The 19230-nt window shown below is 41.4% G+C and overlaps 1 protein-coding gene across 1 annotated transcript in view; it reads left to right on the top strand.

The window, feature by feature from the left end:
- The first annotated feature begins 9824 nt into the window (after positions 1 to 9824).
- The window catches only part of LOC138814854 (organic anion transporter 7-like), a 34807-nt gene continuing 25401 nt past the window's right edge, over positions 9825 to 19230 (top strand). Inside the window, exons 1-4 of the mRNA XM_070003940.1 lie at positions 9825 to 10495; positions 11661 to 11764; positions 18633 to 18787; positions 18889 to 19057. Of these exons, the coding sequence (XP_069860041.1) occupies positions 10094 to 10495; positions 11661 to 11764; positions 18633 to 18787; positions 18889 to 19057 (830 nt within the window). The 5' untranslated portion in view covers positions 9825 to 10093. The remainder of the gene's footprint in view (positions 10496 to 11660; positions 11765 to 18632; positions 18788 to 18888; positions 19058 to 19230) is intronic.

Below are 19230 nucleotides of genomic sequence, written 5' to 3'. Positions count from 1 at the left end.
TAAGTATAATGCTGGCTGTAGGTTTGTCATATACAGCCTTTATTGTATTGAGGAATGTTCCATGGATTCCTAATTTTTCCAAAACCTTCATCATAAAGGGGTGTTGGATCTTGTCGAATGCTTTTTCTGCATCTATTGAGATAACCATGTGGTTCTTATTCTTGCTCCTGTTGATGTGATGAATAATATTAATTGATTTGCATATATTGAACCAGCTTTGCATCCCTGAAATGAATCCTTTTGATCGTGGTGTATGATTTTTTGGATGAATTGTTGAAGTCGATTGGCCAAAATTTTGTTGAGAAGTTTTGTATCAATGTTCATCAAAGAAATGGGTCTATAGTTCTCTTTCTTTGATGAGTCCCTGCCTGGTTTTGGGATGAGGGTTATGATGGCTTCATAGAATGTGTTCGGTAGTGAACTTTCTCTTTCAATTTCATTGAAGAGTTGGAAGAGTATTGGTGTGAGCTCTGCTTTGAAGGCCTTGTAAAATTCCACTGTAAAACCATCTGGTCCTGGACTTTTCTTAGCTGGGAGGTCTCTTATTGCTGTTTCTATTTCAATGCTTGATATGGGCATGTTAAGATGGTTTAACTCATCTTGGTTTAGTTTTGGCATGTCAATGTTTGCTAGGAAAAGGTCCATTTCTGTCAAGTTCTCAAACTTATTAGCATAAAGTTTTGAGAAGTATTCCCTTATAATGTTCTGAATCTTGGTTGTTTCCGTGGTGATGTTTCCATTCTCATCTCTGAGTTTATTTATTTGGGTGTGTTCTCTTCTTTTTCTGATAAGATTTGCTAAGGGTCAATTTTGTTAATTTTGTTAATTTTTTCGAAGAACCAACTCTTTGTTTTGTTGATTCTTTCTATAGTTTTTTTGGATTCTAATTCATTTAATTCTGATTTAATTTTAATTATTTCTTTCCGTCTACTGGATTGGGGTTTATCTTGCTGCTCTTTTTCAAGGAGATTTAGATGTGTCATTAAATTGTTGGTTTCAGATCTCTCCAATTTGTTGATGTACGAGCTCAGAGCTATAAACTTGCCTCTGAGTACTGCCTTTGCTGTGTCCCAGAGGAGGTGGTAATTTGTGTGTTCATTTTTGTTGAATAGCATGAACATTTGAATTTCCTTTCTAATCTCTTCCATGACCCACTTGTGATTCAGCAGTGTGTTGGTCAGCCTCCATGTGATACCAGACTTTCTTTGGTGGCTTTTCGTGTTGAGTTCTAATTTTATTTGCTTGTGGTCAGAGAGAATGCAAGGTATAATTTCAATGTTTCTGAATTTAGACAAGTTTGCTTTGTGGCCTAAAATATGGTCTATTTTAGAAAATGTTCCATGTGCTGCTGAGAAAAACATGTATTCTGATGCTGCTGGGTGAAATATTCGGTAGATGTCTGTTAAATCTAGTTGATCTATGCAGCTGTTTAGATCTGCGGTTTCTCTGTTGAGTTTTTGCCGAGTTAATCTATCTAGTGGGGAGAGTGGTGTGTTAAAATCCCCACCAATTAATGTCTTTGGATCTATATGGGATTTGAGGGAAAGTAGTGTTTCTTGGATAAATTTGGGTGCTCCATTGTTTGGATATTTAGAATTGTAATATCCTCCTGAAGGAGAGATCCCTTAATTAGTATGTAGCGACCTTCTTTATCTCTTCTCACGAATTTTAATTTGAAGTCTATTTTATCTGATATTAGGATTGCAACTCCCGACTGTTTATGGGGACCGTTTGCTTGGTAGATTTTGTTCCAGCCTTTCACATTGAAAATGTGTTTGTTGGGCTGGGAAGGTGGCTCAGTGGTAGAGCGCTTGCCTTGCATGCCTGAGGCCCTGGGTTCGATTCCTCAGCACCACATAAGCAAAATGAAAAAAAGCCGGAAGTGGCGCTGTGGCTCAAGTGGTAGAGCACTAGCCTTGAGCTGAAGAGCTGAGGGACAGTGCCCAGGCCCAGAGTTCAGGCCCCATGACCGGACAAAAAATATATATATATATAAAAAAAAAAAGAAAATGTGTTTGTTTCTACGGGCAAGATGTGACTCCTGAAGGCAGCAAATAGAAAGGTCTTGCTTTTTAATCCAACTAGACAGTCTATGTCGCTTAATTGGAGAGTTAAGTCTGTTAATGTTAAGAGATAGGACTGAGAGGTATTTGGGAGTTCCTGACATGTTATCCACCTTCTTGGGGGCTGCGAAAACTGGGTTCTTCCTGTGGTTCTTGGATTCTCAGTTTGGGTGCAGTTTCTTGGCCTTTATTGTGGTCTTGTTGGTTTTCTATGTGTAGGACATCTTTAAGAATCTTTTGTAGGGCTGGTTTGGTGGAGATGTATTGTTTCAATTTTTCTTTGCTATGGAAGGTTTTTATTTGGCCTTCAGTTATGAAGGAGAGTTTAGCTGGGTACAGTATTCTTGGTTGATAGTTGTTTGTTTTTAGGGCATGGCATACATCATTCCAGGCTCTTCTTGCTTGATTGTCTCTGCTGAGAAATCTGAGGTGATTCTAATTGGTTTCCTTTTATAGGTGATTAATATTTTCTCCTTGACAGCTTTAAGGATCTTGGTCTGTGTGGATTATAATGTGACGGTGGGATGTCCTATTCTGGTCTGGTCTATTTGGGGTTCTAAAAGCTTCTTGTATCTGAATAGGCCTATCTTTTTGCATGTTTGGGAAGTTCTCTGCTAGGATCCTGTTAAACAAATTTCCTAGACCATTAACTTCTGTTTCTAGGTGCTCCTCTACACCTATTATCCTTAGATTAGGCCTTCTGATGGTGTCTTCCAAGTGTTGGATAGATCTATCATATTTCTTGGACTTGTCTTGGATGGTTGTATGTTCTTTCTCTATAATTGTCCCGACCCGCAGGACTTCAACGAGGGCAATGAACCTAAGCGAGAAGGAATGAAGGGACAAGAGACATGAAGAATGACAGCAAGACAAGGATTCTGATCAAGCTGCCAAATTTTATTTTTCACACAAGGGTATTTATATGCTTAAAATAAGGAAGCTTTTTCATTGGCCATAGCAGCTGCAGGATGTTTGCTTAGGGCAATGTGAAAAGGTGGTTGATAGCAGCTACCTGGTCTTTGTTTGGGGCAGGATGAAAGGACCAGATTCTGTAAACAGCCTCGAGAGATGTTCCAGCGAGATAGTCAAGCTTATCAGCAGAGAGACTCCCTGCAGGGCTCTCAACATATAATATCTAGGCTGTCTTCAATCCCTGAGATTCGATCTTCTGCATGGTCTAACCTGCTGTCAAGACTTTCTACTTTGTTTTTTATCTCTTTTCCTTCTAATTGCTCAGCTTTGATGGCTTCAAATTCTTTGTTGAAGCTTTGTTTTAGATCTTGTATGAACTTCTTTACTTCCTTAATTTGGTGTTCAGTGTTTATTCTCAAATCACTTAGTTGATGGGTTATGGTTTCCTTGGACTCCCATTCCTTCTGTTGGGTTCCATTCAGCATTCCCTTTGTGGTCTCCCTGACTTCCTTCAGCTCTTTGTTAATGGATTCCATGAATGCCTTTAGTGATCTTTGTATATTCTCTTCCTGCTCTCTCAATTCCTGTATTACTCTTTGATTAGCTTCCTCCCATTCATGGGATTCCTGTAGTTCTCTTTGAGTGTTTTCAGCCTGCTCACACCATTCCTGCCTTTCTCTTTGAGTATACTCAAGCTGCTCACGCAAATCCTGTATCAGCTTTTGAGTAGCTTCCTCACACTTATGATATTCTGGTATAAACTTTTGGATTGCCTCCTCTCTCTCCCTATCACGCTCATACAGAGTTCTTTGTATGTTTTCAATCTTTTCATTTATCATGTTTGCCAGCAGTGTTTGTAGAGCTATTTGGGAACTCTCCTCTGGATTATTCATTATCTGTTCTGTCCCCTGATTATCAAGATTGGGAATTGAGATACCCGGATTTGCCATTTTTCTTGTGTTTTTCCAGCTTACTCTGCCCATTTGAGATGAAAATAGCACCAGTTTTGTGCTAGAACACTATCTTAAGGCAAGCATCAACCAAAATCTGAATTTGCACAGTCAATAGTCTACAGATACAATCTAGTTCAACAGATACATCTATTCAACATCAAACAACTATATGTTAATGGGCTACGAACCTCAAAGAAGAATTTGGAAAACCAGAAATTATTAGGGTTAGGGAGAGATGTGGGTAAAAAATAGGAATAGATTGATGTGGGGAGGCACAGGGAGAGTTAACTAAGTCCTAATCTCAAAGCAGGAAATAGGTTGGGTAGGATGAAAGTAGAGGGAGAGGAAAAAAGGAAAAAGAGAAAGGGAAAAGAGACCAGAAAACATAGAAAAGTAAAAATTAATAATATTATGCAGACGAAAACAATCTATTTAGAGAAGAACGTGAATATATTGAGAGAAGGGGAGGGATATAAAGGAGATGTGAAAAACTTAAAAATAAAAATGCTTAAAATATTATATAGGTATAAAGAGGTAGTACTGCTATTAAGGAATTTAAGTCTCAGAGGTTTTGAATTGAGTAATAAATTTGTGGATTAAGTGTGTACACAATGGGGGATAGGGTCTAATAGTCAACTACGGGTTTATCTGAGGATGTGCAGGACAAGAATTAAGTCACATAAAGAAGAACGAAAGAGAGGAAAAGGATAAGAAAGGAAGAAAAAAGATCAGAAGTTCAGTAGAGCTAAACAAAAAACAAAAAGATAATTAAAAAAGAAAAAAGAGAAAGAAAACAAAAAAAGAAAGAAAAACGCACACTCACGTATCCCTAAAATAAAAATTATAAGAGGAAAAAACAGTTACTGGAAAACAATTTTTTTCAAAAAAGGCTAAAATTAAAGATTAAAAAAAGTTTTAGAAAAGAAAAAAAATTTATATAAGGAAGAAGAAAAAGGAGGAGGAGGAGGAGGAGGAGGAGGAGGAGGAGGAGGAGGAGGAGGAGGAGGAGGAGGAAGAAGAAGAAGAAGAAGAAGAAGAAGAAGAAGAAGAAGAAGAAGAAGAAGAAGAAGAAGAAGAAGAAGAAGAAAGAAAAAAAGAAGAAGAAGTAGTTCTTTGATTTTTTTGGGAGGGGTGGGAAAAATCCTGTATCTCCCTTGTGTCCGTAACCAGCCTCTTGTTGGAGTCTCTGGTCTGCTTGTGGTCCTGTGGCTTGGTTGGTTTCTTAAGTCAGTTTGTTCAAACAGGCAGAAAAATGCTCTGCTTTACCCAGGATTTTGCGATCCTCCTCCCAGGCTAGTTCAATGGGAGGCAGATCTGCTTTGAGTATCACAAAAGAGGGGGATGCAGTGATGAGGCTAGGTTCTGGGTAGAGTTGAGGCCTTTCAACGAACAGTAGCTTTTCCCAGGGGCTAGTTTGTGAAAAACTCACAGAGCCCAGCCTGGAGCCATTCTCAGGGTTTCTGTTTACTGAATTTCAATTGATTGTCGAGGCTGCTAGAGGGAGGGGCAGCGTCTGGCTCTCATTACCCAGTGAAGAAAGCCACTCCTAGGGCTGGCGCCCGAGCTGGGTGACTTTTCCCTGGGTGAAGCTGAGTCTGGCAGGTCACGCCGCCGTTAAGTTCTTGTGACCTGCTAAATGACTCGTTTTATTCCAAGGCTTGAGTTGGAACTAGCAGCTCCGCCGAGCTTTGTCGGTATCCAAGATGGAGATCTCCCCGGTACTGGGGGGTGGAGGGGTGGCCTTCCCTCCTCTGCTCCCTGAGAAGGAGTGAGGCCATCAGGCTTCTACTCACAGCCAGTCTTGGTTCCTGGGTCGTCTCTGGTCTGCGAACTGCAGGATGAAGATGTCCACTCCTTGTTGGTTCTTGCTGGTGTTGAGTAGAATCCGCTCACCCGCTGCGTCTGGCTCCTTCGTCCTGGACTCTCTGTGGCTCAGGTATGGCGCCTGCGATCGCCACTGCCACCACCACTGCCGCCGCCGCAGCGGCTGCTGGCAAGAGCTCAGAAGTGTCTCCTTGCCTGGATTTTCCCTCTCTGGCCTGACTCTCTGTCCTGTGATGGCACACTTGGTGTGATTCTCTGGCTTAGGACTGTTCACTGGAACTCTAAAACTGCTTTCTATGTGAGAGCTTGTTTAGACTCCAGCTTCTCCTCCGCCATCTCTCTAGAATCTCACGAACTTTCCTGCCCAGTTTGGCTTTGAACAGAGATCCTCAGATATCAGCCTCCTGAGTAGCTAGGATTACAGGCCTGAGCTACCAGGGCCCGTCTCCCTTTGTCTCTCTTCTACATTCCACATTACTTCGTCGTCGTCTTTTTGGTTTTTGGTGTGTTTTTTTTGGGTCCGGTCGTGGGGCCTGAACTCTGGGTCTGGGTGCTATCCCTCAGCTCTTCAGCTCAAGGCTAGCACTCTACCACTTGAGCCACACAGCACCACTTCCAGCTTTTTTTCTGTTTATGTGATGCTGAGGAATCGAACCCAGGGCCTCATGCATGCAAGGCAAGCACTCTACCACTGAGCCACCTTCCCAGCCCATGAGGTTATTTTGTTTTTTGTTTTGTTTTTTTTTTCGTCATTGTCTTTTTTTTTGTTTGTTTGTCAAAAGCTAAAGTTTACAGGGTACATAAGTTGAGTACCAGAGCATTCAACTTCAACAGAAGCAGAGGACTTCAAGCAGTGTAATTGCTAAGAGCTCAGCAGGCGGAACCAAATTTCAGGTAAGTTTTCTGGAAATTTCTAACCAGAAAGCTGATGACAATGGTATTTGTCTTACACCATCCTGTCTCTTGCTGTCTCTGGAATCCATATGTCTTTGCTTGTAAAAGAGCTGCAGAAATAACCTACCAAACTAATCAATTTGCATTCCCACCAATCCGGACTGAAAAGGAAGCCCAAAATAAAGTTTTGTTGCTGGTAGAAACTAAAATTGTCATGTCACACATCTGCACACATTATTTGATGCCTTTGTCTGCATTATTTTTCTGTTGTTTCATTCCTCATGTAGAACGATTGCTCATTGAATTAAACAGTTTAAAGTTTCTGATAATAACACCATTTTGTGTTTTCAAGAGCTTATAGCATGTATCTTTTGGTAATCTCAACATCAGGTAATCAATGTTGGTTTTATTGCCCTCTCATAACCCTCTCATTGCTGCCCTTTCCTTGATATCCTCTCATTGATAATTAGCACAATTAGTCTTCTGGAAAGCTTAAGCAATTACATTCCAGCTTATTATGTAGCTTTAATTTTTAATGACTTCATATGGGTTTTCTTGATCATATGTCTATTTTCTTGGAAACATTGTGTTCTTGCCTTTTGTCTATTTCATCATTGAATTGTAAATACTTTTTTTTTTTTTTTTTTTTTTGTCGGCCGTGGGACTTGAACTCTGGGCCTGGGCACTGTCCCTCAGCTCTTCAGCTCAAGGCGAGCGCTCTACCACTTGAGCTACAGCACCACTTCCGGTTTTCTGGTGGTTTATTGGAGATAGGAGTCTCACGGTCTCTTCTGTCCGGGCTGGCTTTGAACCACGATCCTCAGATCTCAGCCTCCTGAGTAGCTAGGATTACAGGCGTGAGCCACCAGCGCCCAGCATTGTAAATACTTTTTAATGTTTATTATGATAGTACCTCATTGCTGAGATCAAATTCCAACTTAGCTACAAATCATCTAACAAAGCCAGAAGTGGTGCTGCAGCTCAAGTGGTAGAGCGCTAGCCTTGAGCTGAAGAGCTGAGGGACAGTGCCCAGGCCCAAAGTTCAGACCCCACTACCGACAAAAACAAAAACAAATCATCTAAAAAGCAAGCATTTTGTATTATCTCACATGGTTTCTGTGCATTGAGAATTCCTACGAAGCCCTTAGCAGAAGATAGTTATATAAAGGCTTCACTAGTGCCACAGCATTTATTTCCTGCACAGAGCCCTCATTGGCTAGTATATACACAGACCATGAGGATTTCTCCTAAGGGATATATTCAATATAATTAGCCATGCAAGGCAGAGACAGAGAGACAGAGGGAGAAAGCTTCTAATATATTAGCCACAGGTGTGTTCATGACCTAAGTTCTAAAGTTTTAAGCCAGCACTTCTACTTTTTGTTTAAAAAAATAATCTGTAATCTGGGTACCAGTGTCTCACACCTGTAGTCCAAACTAATATGCAGGCTGAGAGTGCACTGATCCTAGTTTGAGGCCAATCTGAGTCAAAAAGTTAATGAGAGTCTATCCCAAAGGTAGCCAGTCAAGTGTTAGGAACATGGCAGATGGCTGACAGACAAAATTCAGTGTATCCTCTGATCAACAGGTGGTTGAGGGCTCACACAGGGAAAGTCAGCTTAAGGGAGGATGCCAGGAAAAGTGGAAGCAGATGGAGTCTTTGGGAAATTTATATATGTATATATATACATATATATATGTATATATATACATATATATAACTATATATATAGAAGTCTATTATAACTAGTGCATGAATGTAATATTATGTATGCATATATAACCACAGAGATATCCATACAGATTTATGCAAACAATTTATATAGAAGAGTATAATTATTGATGTACTTCTTTCTCACTGCCACAGAAACTCCTTAAAACGTGTCTTAGACCAGGCACTGGCCTAAGGCTCACACCTGTAATCCTAGCTACTCAGGAGATTGAGATCTGAGAATCATGGTTCAAAGCCAACCAGGGCAGGAAAGTACATGAGACTATCATCTCCAACAAACCACCAGAAAACTAGAAGTGGTGCTGTGGCTCAAAGTGTCAGAGTGCTAGCCTTGAGCAAAAGAGCTCAGGAACAACCTCGAGGCCCTGGGTTCAAGTCCCACAACCAACAAAAGCATGTCTTAGCCAGGTTCATACCTGTAATTCTGGTTCCTGAGGTTCAGCCTTCTGAGTAGCTAGGGTTACAGGTGTGAGCCTGGCTAGTAGATTGTACTATTCCATCTCCAACAAACCAGCAAAAGGCCAGACTAGAAGTTTTAAAGCACCAGTAGTAAAGAAAAAAGCCAAACAATGCATGAAGCCCTGAGTTCAAGCTGTGGTACCCACATGACACACACACTCACAAACACACACACACACACACACACACACACACACACAGTCACAGAGCATTTTCAGCTTACTGCATTTTTACTACTAGAACAGAAAGATCCTCACAATTCTTATCTAGAAGGAAGAAAAAGTAAACTTCTGGGTGAGGCTGGCACTCAGCTCGCTGTCCATCACAAGCCGCTCTTCACACCCTCAGCAACAGTTTCAGTGGGAATTTTTGCTACTGTTCAACCAGCAGCACAAAGTCGTTATAAACCAGAAAGGAGAACACCATACTTCACATCCATTTATTCTACTTGAGATTTTTTTTCCATGGGTTCTTCTGATAAAATTTAGAACTTACCAACAAAATGCTTATTCTAAACTTCCTTGGAGGCATAATTTTTAGAAGACAGTTTAGTCCTCATCAGTGTGACTTTTGCTCCCATATTTTATTTTTAGTTCTTCCATTCCATACTGCATTGTACATCATGTATCCTCACAGGTATGTGCTATATACACACATATGTATGCATATGTACATATATAAGCCTACAGATATGTATATAAACCTACACATATTTAAACCTACATATACACATTTGTAATTATAGGTATATATGAACCTACATATATAAATATATATAAAAACATACATATACATATTTGTAAATATGGATTTATGTAAGACATTTATAATAGAAGAGTAAGTTAGATATGTACTTACTTCTTACTGATTTAGAAACTCCTTAAATAGAAATTCTCCTTTCCACTGAAGAAAATCCAATCCTCTGTAGCGGTGCTTCTCTGGCTTGTTTTCCTCAAACCTAGAGATCAATGTCCACTGTTGAATGTGAGCTATAACCTGGTATAACATTTTACACAAGGTAGCCTGGTAACTCATTCTTAAAGAAGGCAAATCAGCAGAAAATTCTCTTGAATAGCTTTAAGAACAACAGCTATCTAGCTGGCACCAAATCGCTAGGGCACACTCATTCTATGCCCTGCTGTGGTGTATCTGATGGAAATGGCACTTTCTTTCTTTCTTTTCTTTTCTTTTCTTTTTTTTGAGAGTATACAGATTTAATCATTTTGTCTCCTATTGAGAGTAATCATTTGTATTCAATGGCTTTTCAGGAAATCCTGGATCAAGTTGGTAGCCTGGGAAGATTCCAGTTCCTTCAGTTGGCTTTCCTTACAATCTTCTGCAGCATAACATTCTGTCATCTCACACTGGAGAACTTCACGGCAGCCGTGCCTGAGCACCGCTGCTGGGTGCGCATCCTCGACAATGGCACGCTCTCTGACAATGGCACTGGGCTCCTCAGCCAGGAGGACCTCCTGAGAATCTCCATCCCACTCGACTCCAACCTCAGGCCAGAGAAGTGCCGGCGCTTTGTCCATCCCCAATGGCAGCTCCTCCACCCAAACAGCACCTTCTGGAACCTGAGTGAGGCAGAAACAGAGCCCTGTGTGGACGGCTGGGTGTATGACAAAAGCTACTTCGTCTCCACCATCGTGACCAAGGTAGGAAGCTTCATTTCTCATGTGCGAGCTCAGGATTTGGGTGTTTAAAAATAACACAAGTCCTTTCTACACTTTAAGGCAAATCTTCTTTCTTTCAGCCAACATTGATTACATTGTTAGTAACCATATTCAATGAGTCTAGTGAATTGGACAGTAGATAGACTCCTATTTTATGTTGTTTTCATTTTTTGGTAAGACAAAGGTGTAAGCAAACAATGCTTGTGTTTTGTTACAAGTGCTATGTCCAGTCAGTAAATATTCAACTTTGATTGAAAATTAGAAATGTCTTGGAGATTGGCCAAGTCTGTAATGTCCACACTGTATCGCTTGTGCATTTATATGACAGTCAGCTGTGATATTTGGGATTTAGTTAATGCCTCAGGGCCCTACAATGTAGTGTGTAGCCAAGTTTAAAGAGAACTTGGGTTTAAAAGCTTGTTAGCCACTTGCCACTGCCTCTCAGGAGGCTCAAATCTGAGGATCACATTTGTGTGTGTGTGTGTGTGTGTGTGTGTGTGTGTGTGTGTGTGTGTGTGTGTGTGTGTGTGTGTGTGTGTGATGGGCCTGAACCCTGGGCCTGGGCCTGGGCGCTGTCCCTCAGTTCTTCAGCTCAAGGCTAGCACTCTACCACTTGACCACAGCGCCACTTCCAGCTTTTTCTGCTTATGTTGTGATAAGGAATCAAACCCAGGGCCTCACACATGCTAGGCCAGCACTCTACCACAGAGCCACCTTCCCAGCCCTAAGGATCACATTTTAATGCCAGCTTGCGCAAGAAAGACTGTGAGACTCTTATCTCCAATAAACTACTCAAAAACAAAAAGGAAAGAAAAGAAAAACAGAAGTAAAGCTATGGCTTGAGTAAAAGAAGCTCAAGGATAGTTCCCAGGCCGAGTTCAAGCCCCAACACTGGCAACAACAACAACAAAAAGCTCATTAGTATAACCCTAGTATAACCTACAGGTTTAAAGACAGCTTCCTGGAGAAAGTTCTGTTTCAGTTAAGACCTGATGGTAGAAGATGGGTAATGTTGAAAAGGAGTACTGATAGATGTGGGAAGAGAGTACTCGGATGAAACATAAACCTTTAGGTCATGTTAGGAAGCTTTGCTCAGAGTACTGTGAGAGATTATAAGCCCTGTTGTGCTGATTTCCTTCTTTTTCAGTGGGGCCTGGTGTGTAACTCTCAGTCTCTGAATTCAATAAGTAAATTCCTAACGCTGACCGGGACGTTGGTGGGAAACTTAATGTATGGCCATTTAACAGACAGGTGAGTGTCTATCCTCTCTACTAGTGAATACTGTATTTTTATCAGCTTATGAAACAGTCATTTGTATGAAGTTGTTATTCAAGGAAGTGAAGCTGTGGCTCAAGGTGGCGGGGCACTGCCTCTAGAGCTTAGGGATGTGCCCAGGCCCTGAGTTCAAGCCCCGTGACCAACAAATAAATAAATAAACAAATAAGTTGTTACTCACAATAACACTGTCCCAGATGTACTGTTACCTTAAGGGATCTGTAAACACAAATGGGAATTTTCAGTCAGTGTCCTAAATAATATTTTGCAAAATAGCATACTGTATACAGGACACAAATATGATATCTCCATAATAAGTGAGAATGTTTATAGAAAAGAATTAGAAAAAAGCCAGGTGCCAGTGGCTCATGCCTGTAATCCTAGCTACTCTGGAAGCTGAGATCTGAGGATCACAGTTAAAAACCAGCCTGGGCAGGAAAGGCCATGAGACTCTCATCTCTAATTAACCACTAGAAAACCAGAAATGGCACTGTAGCTCAAGAGGTAGAGCGCTAGCCTTGAGCTGAAAAGCTTAGGGACAGTGCCCAGGCCCAGAGTTCAAGCCCTATGACCAACAATAACCAAAAAAAAGAATTAGAAAGAAGTTGCTATAACATGAGGTTTTAACTTTTTTTTTTTTTTTTTTTTTTTTGGTTGTGGGGCTTGAACTCTGGGCCTGGGCGCTGTCCCTCAGCTCTTCAGCTCAAGACTAGCACTCTACCACTGGAGCCAAAGCACCACTTCCGGCTTTTTTTTTCTCATGTGGTGCTGAAGAATCGAACCCAGGGCCTCATGCATGCAAGGCAAGCGCTTTACCACTGAGCCACCTTCCTAGCCCTAACACGAGGTTTTAAAAGATAAGGAAGTTCCCTACTGGAGCATAGTAAAAGATGTATTGCTGGATACCAGTGCTAGTAATCCCAGCTACTCGGGAGGCTGAGATACAAGGGTCCTGGTTTGAAGCCAGGAAGGAAAGACCATGAGATTCTATCTCCTGCTAATCACCAAAAGGCCAGAAATGGAGCTATGGCTCAAGTGGTAGAGTGCTAGCCTTGAGCAAAAATAAAAATAAAAAGCTCAAAGATACCACCCAACCCCTGAGTTCAAGCCTCAGGACCAACACCAAAAATAAAAACATTGCCACATCACAATCATCCTAAATATGCTAAAATGGAAAACAGCACTGTCTCCCTTGGGCAAAGGCACCATGCTGAGTTCCTCCTGGACACTTCCCTGGATTCTGGTAGTCTCTAGAGAATGGTCATTATTCTGTCTTAGTGGCTCAAACATGAAGGTACAAGGCAATATGGTATCATGGAGTACATAGCAATATGCCATTGCTGGTGTGTTGGGAACTTATGGCGTCCCCTTTATTTAAATTTGTTTTTACCAGGCCAGCTTTCTAAATAATCCAATGTCAACTGCAGTAAAAGAATGTAGATCCTGTGCCTAAAAGTATCTCCTTTGAAATGGACAGATAATAATTGCCACCACACAGTTATGTGTCTTCTGAAGCTGAAGAGAAGAACAAGATGTCTCTCTCCATCCTCCAACATGATGTCAACTGTTGAGCAACTAAAATCTATGAGATCTGAATGTGTCACAACTGTGTCTCTTGGATAGTGAGGATGGCAGGCATGCACCATTAGCAATGGGCAGGACCTCTCTTCCCCTCCCCCCACCCCCATCCTGAGGCTTGAACTCAGGGCTTGGGTGCTGTCCCTAAACCTCTTTGTTGTCAAGACAAGTGCTCTACCATATAAGCCACAGCTCTACTTCTGGATTTTTCTGAGTAGTTTATTGAAGAGTCTCATGGACTTTCCTGCCTGGGCTGGCTTTGAACTGTGATCCTCATATCTCAGCCTTCTGAGTAGCTAGTATTATAGGCGTGAGCCACCGGCACCCGGCTAGGACCTCTCTTCTTAATTGCCAGAGCCTGCCAGCAACGAAAGGGAATCCTGATTTAGGGGGTGAGGATGAGAAAAAAAAAAAAAAAAGACATGAGCAAAGGATGGCGTCAGGAGGTCTGCAGCTCAAGACTGCAGCACCATTTTTTGTTTTTTTTTTACATGGGAGCAGGGACACAAGCTTGAGCCACTGGCACTCGGCGAAGGTCACCCACTCCAGATGCCCGCGCCCGGCGGGCCGCAGCTCAGCTCTCCAAGGTCGGCTTCCCCACAAAGCACCGTTTATTTTTTTTTTAATTTTTTTTATTGTAAAGATACTATACAGAGGGTTACAGTTACATGAGTGAGGTAATGAGTACACTTCCTCTTGAACATTGTTACCCCCTCCATTGTTTTCCCCCTACCATCCCCTCCCTCCCTCCCTTCCCCGAGGTTCTTTTTTTTTTTTTTTTTATTGTGATTAAGTGATTACTTAATTTCCAGAAATTCACAGTATTGTGGAATAATGATGCTCATTTAAAGTCACAAGTTCATTCTAACTTTCCTGGAGCAAATTGTCTATCACAGTCTTTAATATATAACGGTGCTCACATGTTATATACCATATATGTGATCAGCAGCATGGGGATATTTGGTAGTGGTTCAACCAGATGAGTGGGAGTTCTTTGTTTCTTTTTTTTTTTTTTTTGGTCCGGTCGTGGGGCCTGAACTCTGGCCTGGGCGCTGTCCCTCAGCTCTTCAGCTCAAGGCTAGCGCTCTACCACTTGAGCCACAGCGCCACTTCCGGCTTTTTTCTTTTTGCTTATGTGGTGCTGAGGAATCGAACCCAGGGCCTCTGGCATGCAAGGCAAGCGCTCTACCACTGAGCCACCTTGAACCCGAGTTCTTTGTTTCTTAAGTCCTGTTAGTTTTGTCATATCACCTAACATTTTGGATTTATCATCCACTTATCAGGGAGACCATGTACTGTTTGTCTCTTCGTTCTTGGCTTACCTCGCTCAACATGATTCCTTCTAGCTCCATCCATTTCCCTGCAAATGCCATTATTTTGTCATTTCTAATGGCTGCATAATATTCCATTATGTATAGATACCACAATTTTTGGATCCATTCATCTGTGGTGGGGCTTCTAGGTTGTTTCCATATCCTAGCTATTGCGAACAGTGCTGCAATAAACATGGAGGTGCACGTGTCCTTGTATATTGGTTCCTGTTGTTCAGGGTAGATGCCTAGAAGTGGTATGACTGGGTCGTAAGGGAGGTCAATCTTTAGCTTTCTAAGGACCCTCCAGACTGCTTTCCAAAGTGGTTGTATAAGTGTACATTCCCACCAGCAGTGTAATAGCGTTCCTCATTCTCCACATCCCCTCCAGCATTTGTCGTTGGCTGATTTAGCACCATTTATTTTTAACTTTCCCTAATTTATTCTGTTAGAAGTCAAGAAATAGCATAAGGTTACTATAGTCCAGAAAAACAAGGAAAATTTCTGTTAAAAAACAGACTGCAATAAAAACAAGACAAGGTCAACTGGTTGAAAGTAAAACAAACTGCAGACATAGCAAAGCAATCCCGGGCAGCTGGTGTCTGTCAAGTAAGCCAGTTCCTTGTACGTGCCTTCAAGCGAGCACAGGGGTCAAGATGACCTTTGAGCTTTACTGTTGGCTCCCAGCACTTAATACTGTCACACTAACTATTAATTTATAAAGTCTAAAATTTAGAAGAACACATTCAGATCTAGCAAATACTTTTTCTCCTGGTTATGAGATCAGTGCTATGTAAATACCTTTAAATCTTATGAGTGGGCATTTTGTTCATTAATGTGTTCTAACTGTTGTGACATGTTCTCGGCTTGTTTTATTGATTATTGAGAAAATGATGTTAAAAATCTCCTGCTATGTAGAACTGTTTTTCCTTTAGTTCTCTGTTTTTGTGTACTTTGAATCATTTCGTTGATATGAATGAAAATTTGACTGTAGCATATAAGCTATTCCATTTAATCACAGTTAAATCTTTTATTAGTTATTTTATAGCAGTGAAGTTTTGAGATGGAGTCTCACTGTACAGCCCACACTTGCCTTGAGCTCATGATTGTCCTACTTCAGGTCCTTGGGTGCTGAGACTAAAAGCATGTGCCACCAAAAAGAGCAATGTATTTATTATAGTATGGTCTCTCTAATCACTCTAGTCTTATAATTAATTTGTACAGTATGCTTGTTTTGCATTGTGTTTCAATTAGCCAGTAAAATTAGCCAGCTTCAAAAAGCCATGTTCCAACTCAGTTATTTATTTCAAATTCTCACTGTAGTTTTAGTCTTTACATGTTATATATATATACTTTATCACTTTATATATATTTACTTTATCACTTCATTTTTATTGTTTTACTATTGCAGCCTCTCCTGTGTGTTTCCTATTTTAATCCTACAGGTATTTATCCTAACATGTTCAAGTGGAATAAAGGCTTATTACCCCTAGAGCAAGGGTTTGAGGGTGAATATATGTAATATATTAGAAGTCCAAAAAGGTTTTGGATTATTGGGGTGTTAAAAAGTTGCCTGATGGTCTATAAATCTAGTTACTCAAGATCTGGAGGATTGCAATTGATCTGGAGGCTGAAACTTCATCTCCAAAATGGCCAGCACAAAGCTGGTCTGGGAAGTATGGCTCAAGAGGTAGAGCACCAGCCCAGTAAGCACAAGGGCCCAAGTTCAAGCAGCAGTACCGCCAGAGAAGACAGTTGCTATATATGTGTGTGGATGTATGAAGTTACACATATGACTAGGTAAGACACGTTCAAAAATCACTAAGACAAGGAGCTGGGAAGGTGGCTCAGTGGTAGAGCGCTTGCCTTGCATGCATGAGGCCCTGGGTTCGATTCCTCAGCACCACATAAGAAAAAAGAAAAAAGCCGGAAGTGGTGCTGTGGCTCAAGTGGTAGAGCCCTAGCCTTGAGCTGAAGAGCTGAGGGACAGCGCCCAGGCCCAGAGTTCAGGTCCCACGACCAGACCCCCCAAAAAAAATCACTAAGACAAAAAAACACTGAGATCTTAAGCTTACACATTGGGGTATCTCTAGCCTCAAAATTTGTTTAGTCTTCCAGCTACCAGTGGCTCATGCCTGTTATCCTAGCTACTCAGGAGGCTGAGATCTAAAGGTCACAGTTCGATGCCAGCCCAGGCAGGAAAGTCCATGAAGCTATTATCTCCAATTAACTACCAGAAAAACCATAAGTAGAGCTGTGCCTCAAAGTGTTTGAGAGCTAGCCTTGAGCAAAAGAGCTCAGGGACAGTACCCAAGCCCTGAGTTCAAGCCCCGTGACTGACAGGAAAAATAAAAAATAGACAGTGGCAGATGCACAAGAGAAAGCTCTTGACCCGTGATTCTTTGAATGCCTGAAGTTCCTTTTTTAAAAAAAATTAATCACTTTTTGAAGACTAAATAACTTTTTTGTTGTTCATGGGGCTTGAACTCAGGGCCTGGGCACTGTCCCTGAGTTTTTTTCACTCTAGCACTCTACCACTTCGAGCCACAGTGCCACTTCAGGTTTTCTGGTAATTAATTGGAGATAAGAGTCTTACAGGGGATTTTCTGCCCAGGCTGGCTTTGCACTGTGATCCTCAGATATCAGCGTCCTGAGGAGCCAGGATTATAGGTGTGAGCCACCAGTGCCCAGTACCACTGTGTGTTTAGGATATATATTTGTTTCTATATTTGTACTTGGGAATCAGATTTAGAACTGCTGTCTGGTGCTTATCACTGGATTCCTTTACAATGTGGCTGAGCCTCCTTTTATAATTGATCAATCAGATTACTACCAATTGCTGCCATAAGAAACAAAAAGGTATAGAATCTGGCACAGAAGTCTTGCAGAAATGGGAACTCCATTTTTCTGTTTTGTTTTGTTTTTTTTTAGGTCTTTTCCTTTTGTATTCTTTCATCCCCCATCTTCCTTGGCTCTTTCCACTGAGAACTTTCTATAAGTTCTATTTAAACTGGGGCTTTCTTACATCCTGTACTTGAAAGTAGCATGCTGGCCAAGACCACCAACACATCTAAATTCAGCAGCAAATAGTTCTTACACTACATATCAGCAAATTCCACATGTTGTTTCACCAGTGTTCCCATTGCTATAATCAAGAAATGTACAGCCTCGCCGGGCACCAGTGGCTCACGCCTGTCACCCTAGCTACTCAGGAGGCTGAGATCTGAGGATTGCAGTTCAAAGCCAGCCCAGGCAGGAAAGTCCATGAAACTCTTATCTCCAATAAACCACCAGAAAATCAGAAGTGGCACTGTAGCTCAAGTGGTAGAGCACTAGTCTTGAGCTGAAGAGCTGAGGGACAGCACTCAGGCCCAGAGTTCAAGCCCCACGACAAAAAAAAGAAAAGAAATGTACAGCCTCAACATTTGATTTTGATAATTTTGTTTTTGCTCCATTGTGGGGCTTGAACTCAGGGCCCGGGTGCTATCACTGAGCTCTCTTGTTCAAGGCTAGTGTTCTACCACTTTGAGCCACATTCCATTTCTGGTTTTTTAGTGGTTTATTGGATATAAGAGTTTCACGGGGACTTTTCAGCCCTGGCTGACTTCAAACCATGATCCTCAGATCTCAGCCTCCTGAGTAACTAGGATTACAGATGTGAGCCACTGGCACCTGACTTGATACTTTATATATTGTGTAGACTCTCTGTTAGGCTAAATCTATGTATTTAAATACTTGTATTAAAGGTACTAAAAGTTCCAGAATTAAAACTCATCTTTCATGGTTTGAAATGGTTACCTGTAGTATACACAGGTCAGGTTTACAAACAAGAAGCATGGCTTTTGAAATATCTGCTGTTGGTTTCTGATTATTTATAGTTTTAAAATAATTCTCTTTTGTTTCTTTGTGCAACAGCTGTTCCAGTTCCCACCATCTGAACTTTATCTTTTCCTCAGGTTTGGAAGGAGGCTAATTATCATCATCTGTGTGCTGAAGCTGGCCATTGCTGACACATGCGCAGCCTTTGCTCCCACCTTCCTCCTTTACTGTGTCCTGCGCTTCCTGGCTGGTATGTCCACCACGGGCATCCTGACGAACAGCTCCATGCTCCGTAAGTACGTCTTCCCACCATGTGCATTTTCCCCACCTTGAATGTGAACTTAATGCTCTACCTTGGTTTGAGATGAATATTCAGTTTGTGTTGTCTTTCAGTTGTAGAATGGACAAGACCCAAATTCCAAGCCATGGTGGTGACCCTTTCATTTTGTTCTGCTGGTTTAGCACAAATATTATTGGGAAGCCTGGCTTATTTTGTTCAAAATTGGCACATCCTTCAGCTGGTGCTGTCTATACCCATCTTTTTCTTACTTCTATTCACAAGGTATGAGCTTTCTTCCTCTTTCTTAAGGGATCTTGGGATGAGAGATGTCTGATAACATATCTTCTCCTGTGTACCTGGGTGTAACTTGCTCCTGCCTATAATCCTAGCACCTCAGGAGGCTGAGACCTGAAGATTGCAATTTAAAGCCAGCTCTAAGAGGAAAGTCTGTGAGA

The sequence above is a fragment of the Dipodomys merriami genome, unplaced genomic scaffold (assembly GCF_024711535.1).
Source record: "Dipodomys merriami isolate MVZ:Mamm:240054 unplaced genomic scaffold, mDipMer1.0.p SCAF_617, whole genome shotgun sequence".
NCBI lineage: Eukaryota > Metazoa > Chordata > Mammalia > Rodentia > Heteromyidae > Dipodomys > Dipodomys merriami.
This window is presented reverse-complemented; position numbering and strand designations above follow the sequence as displayed.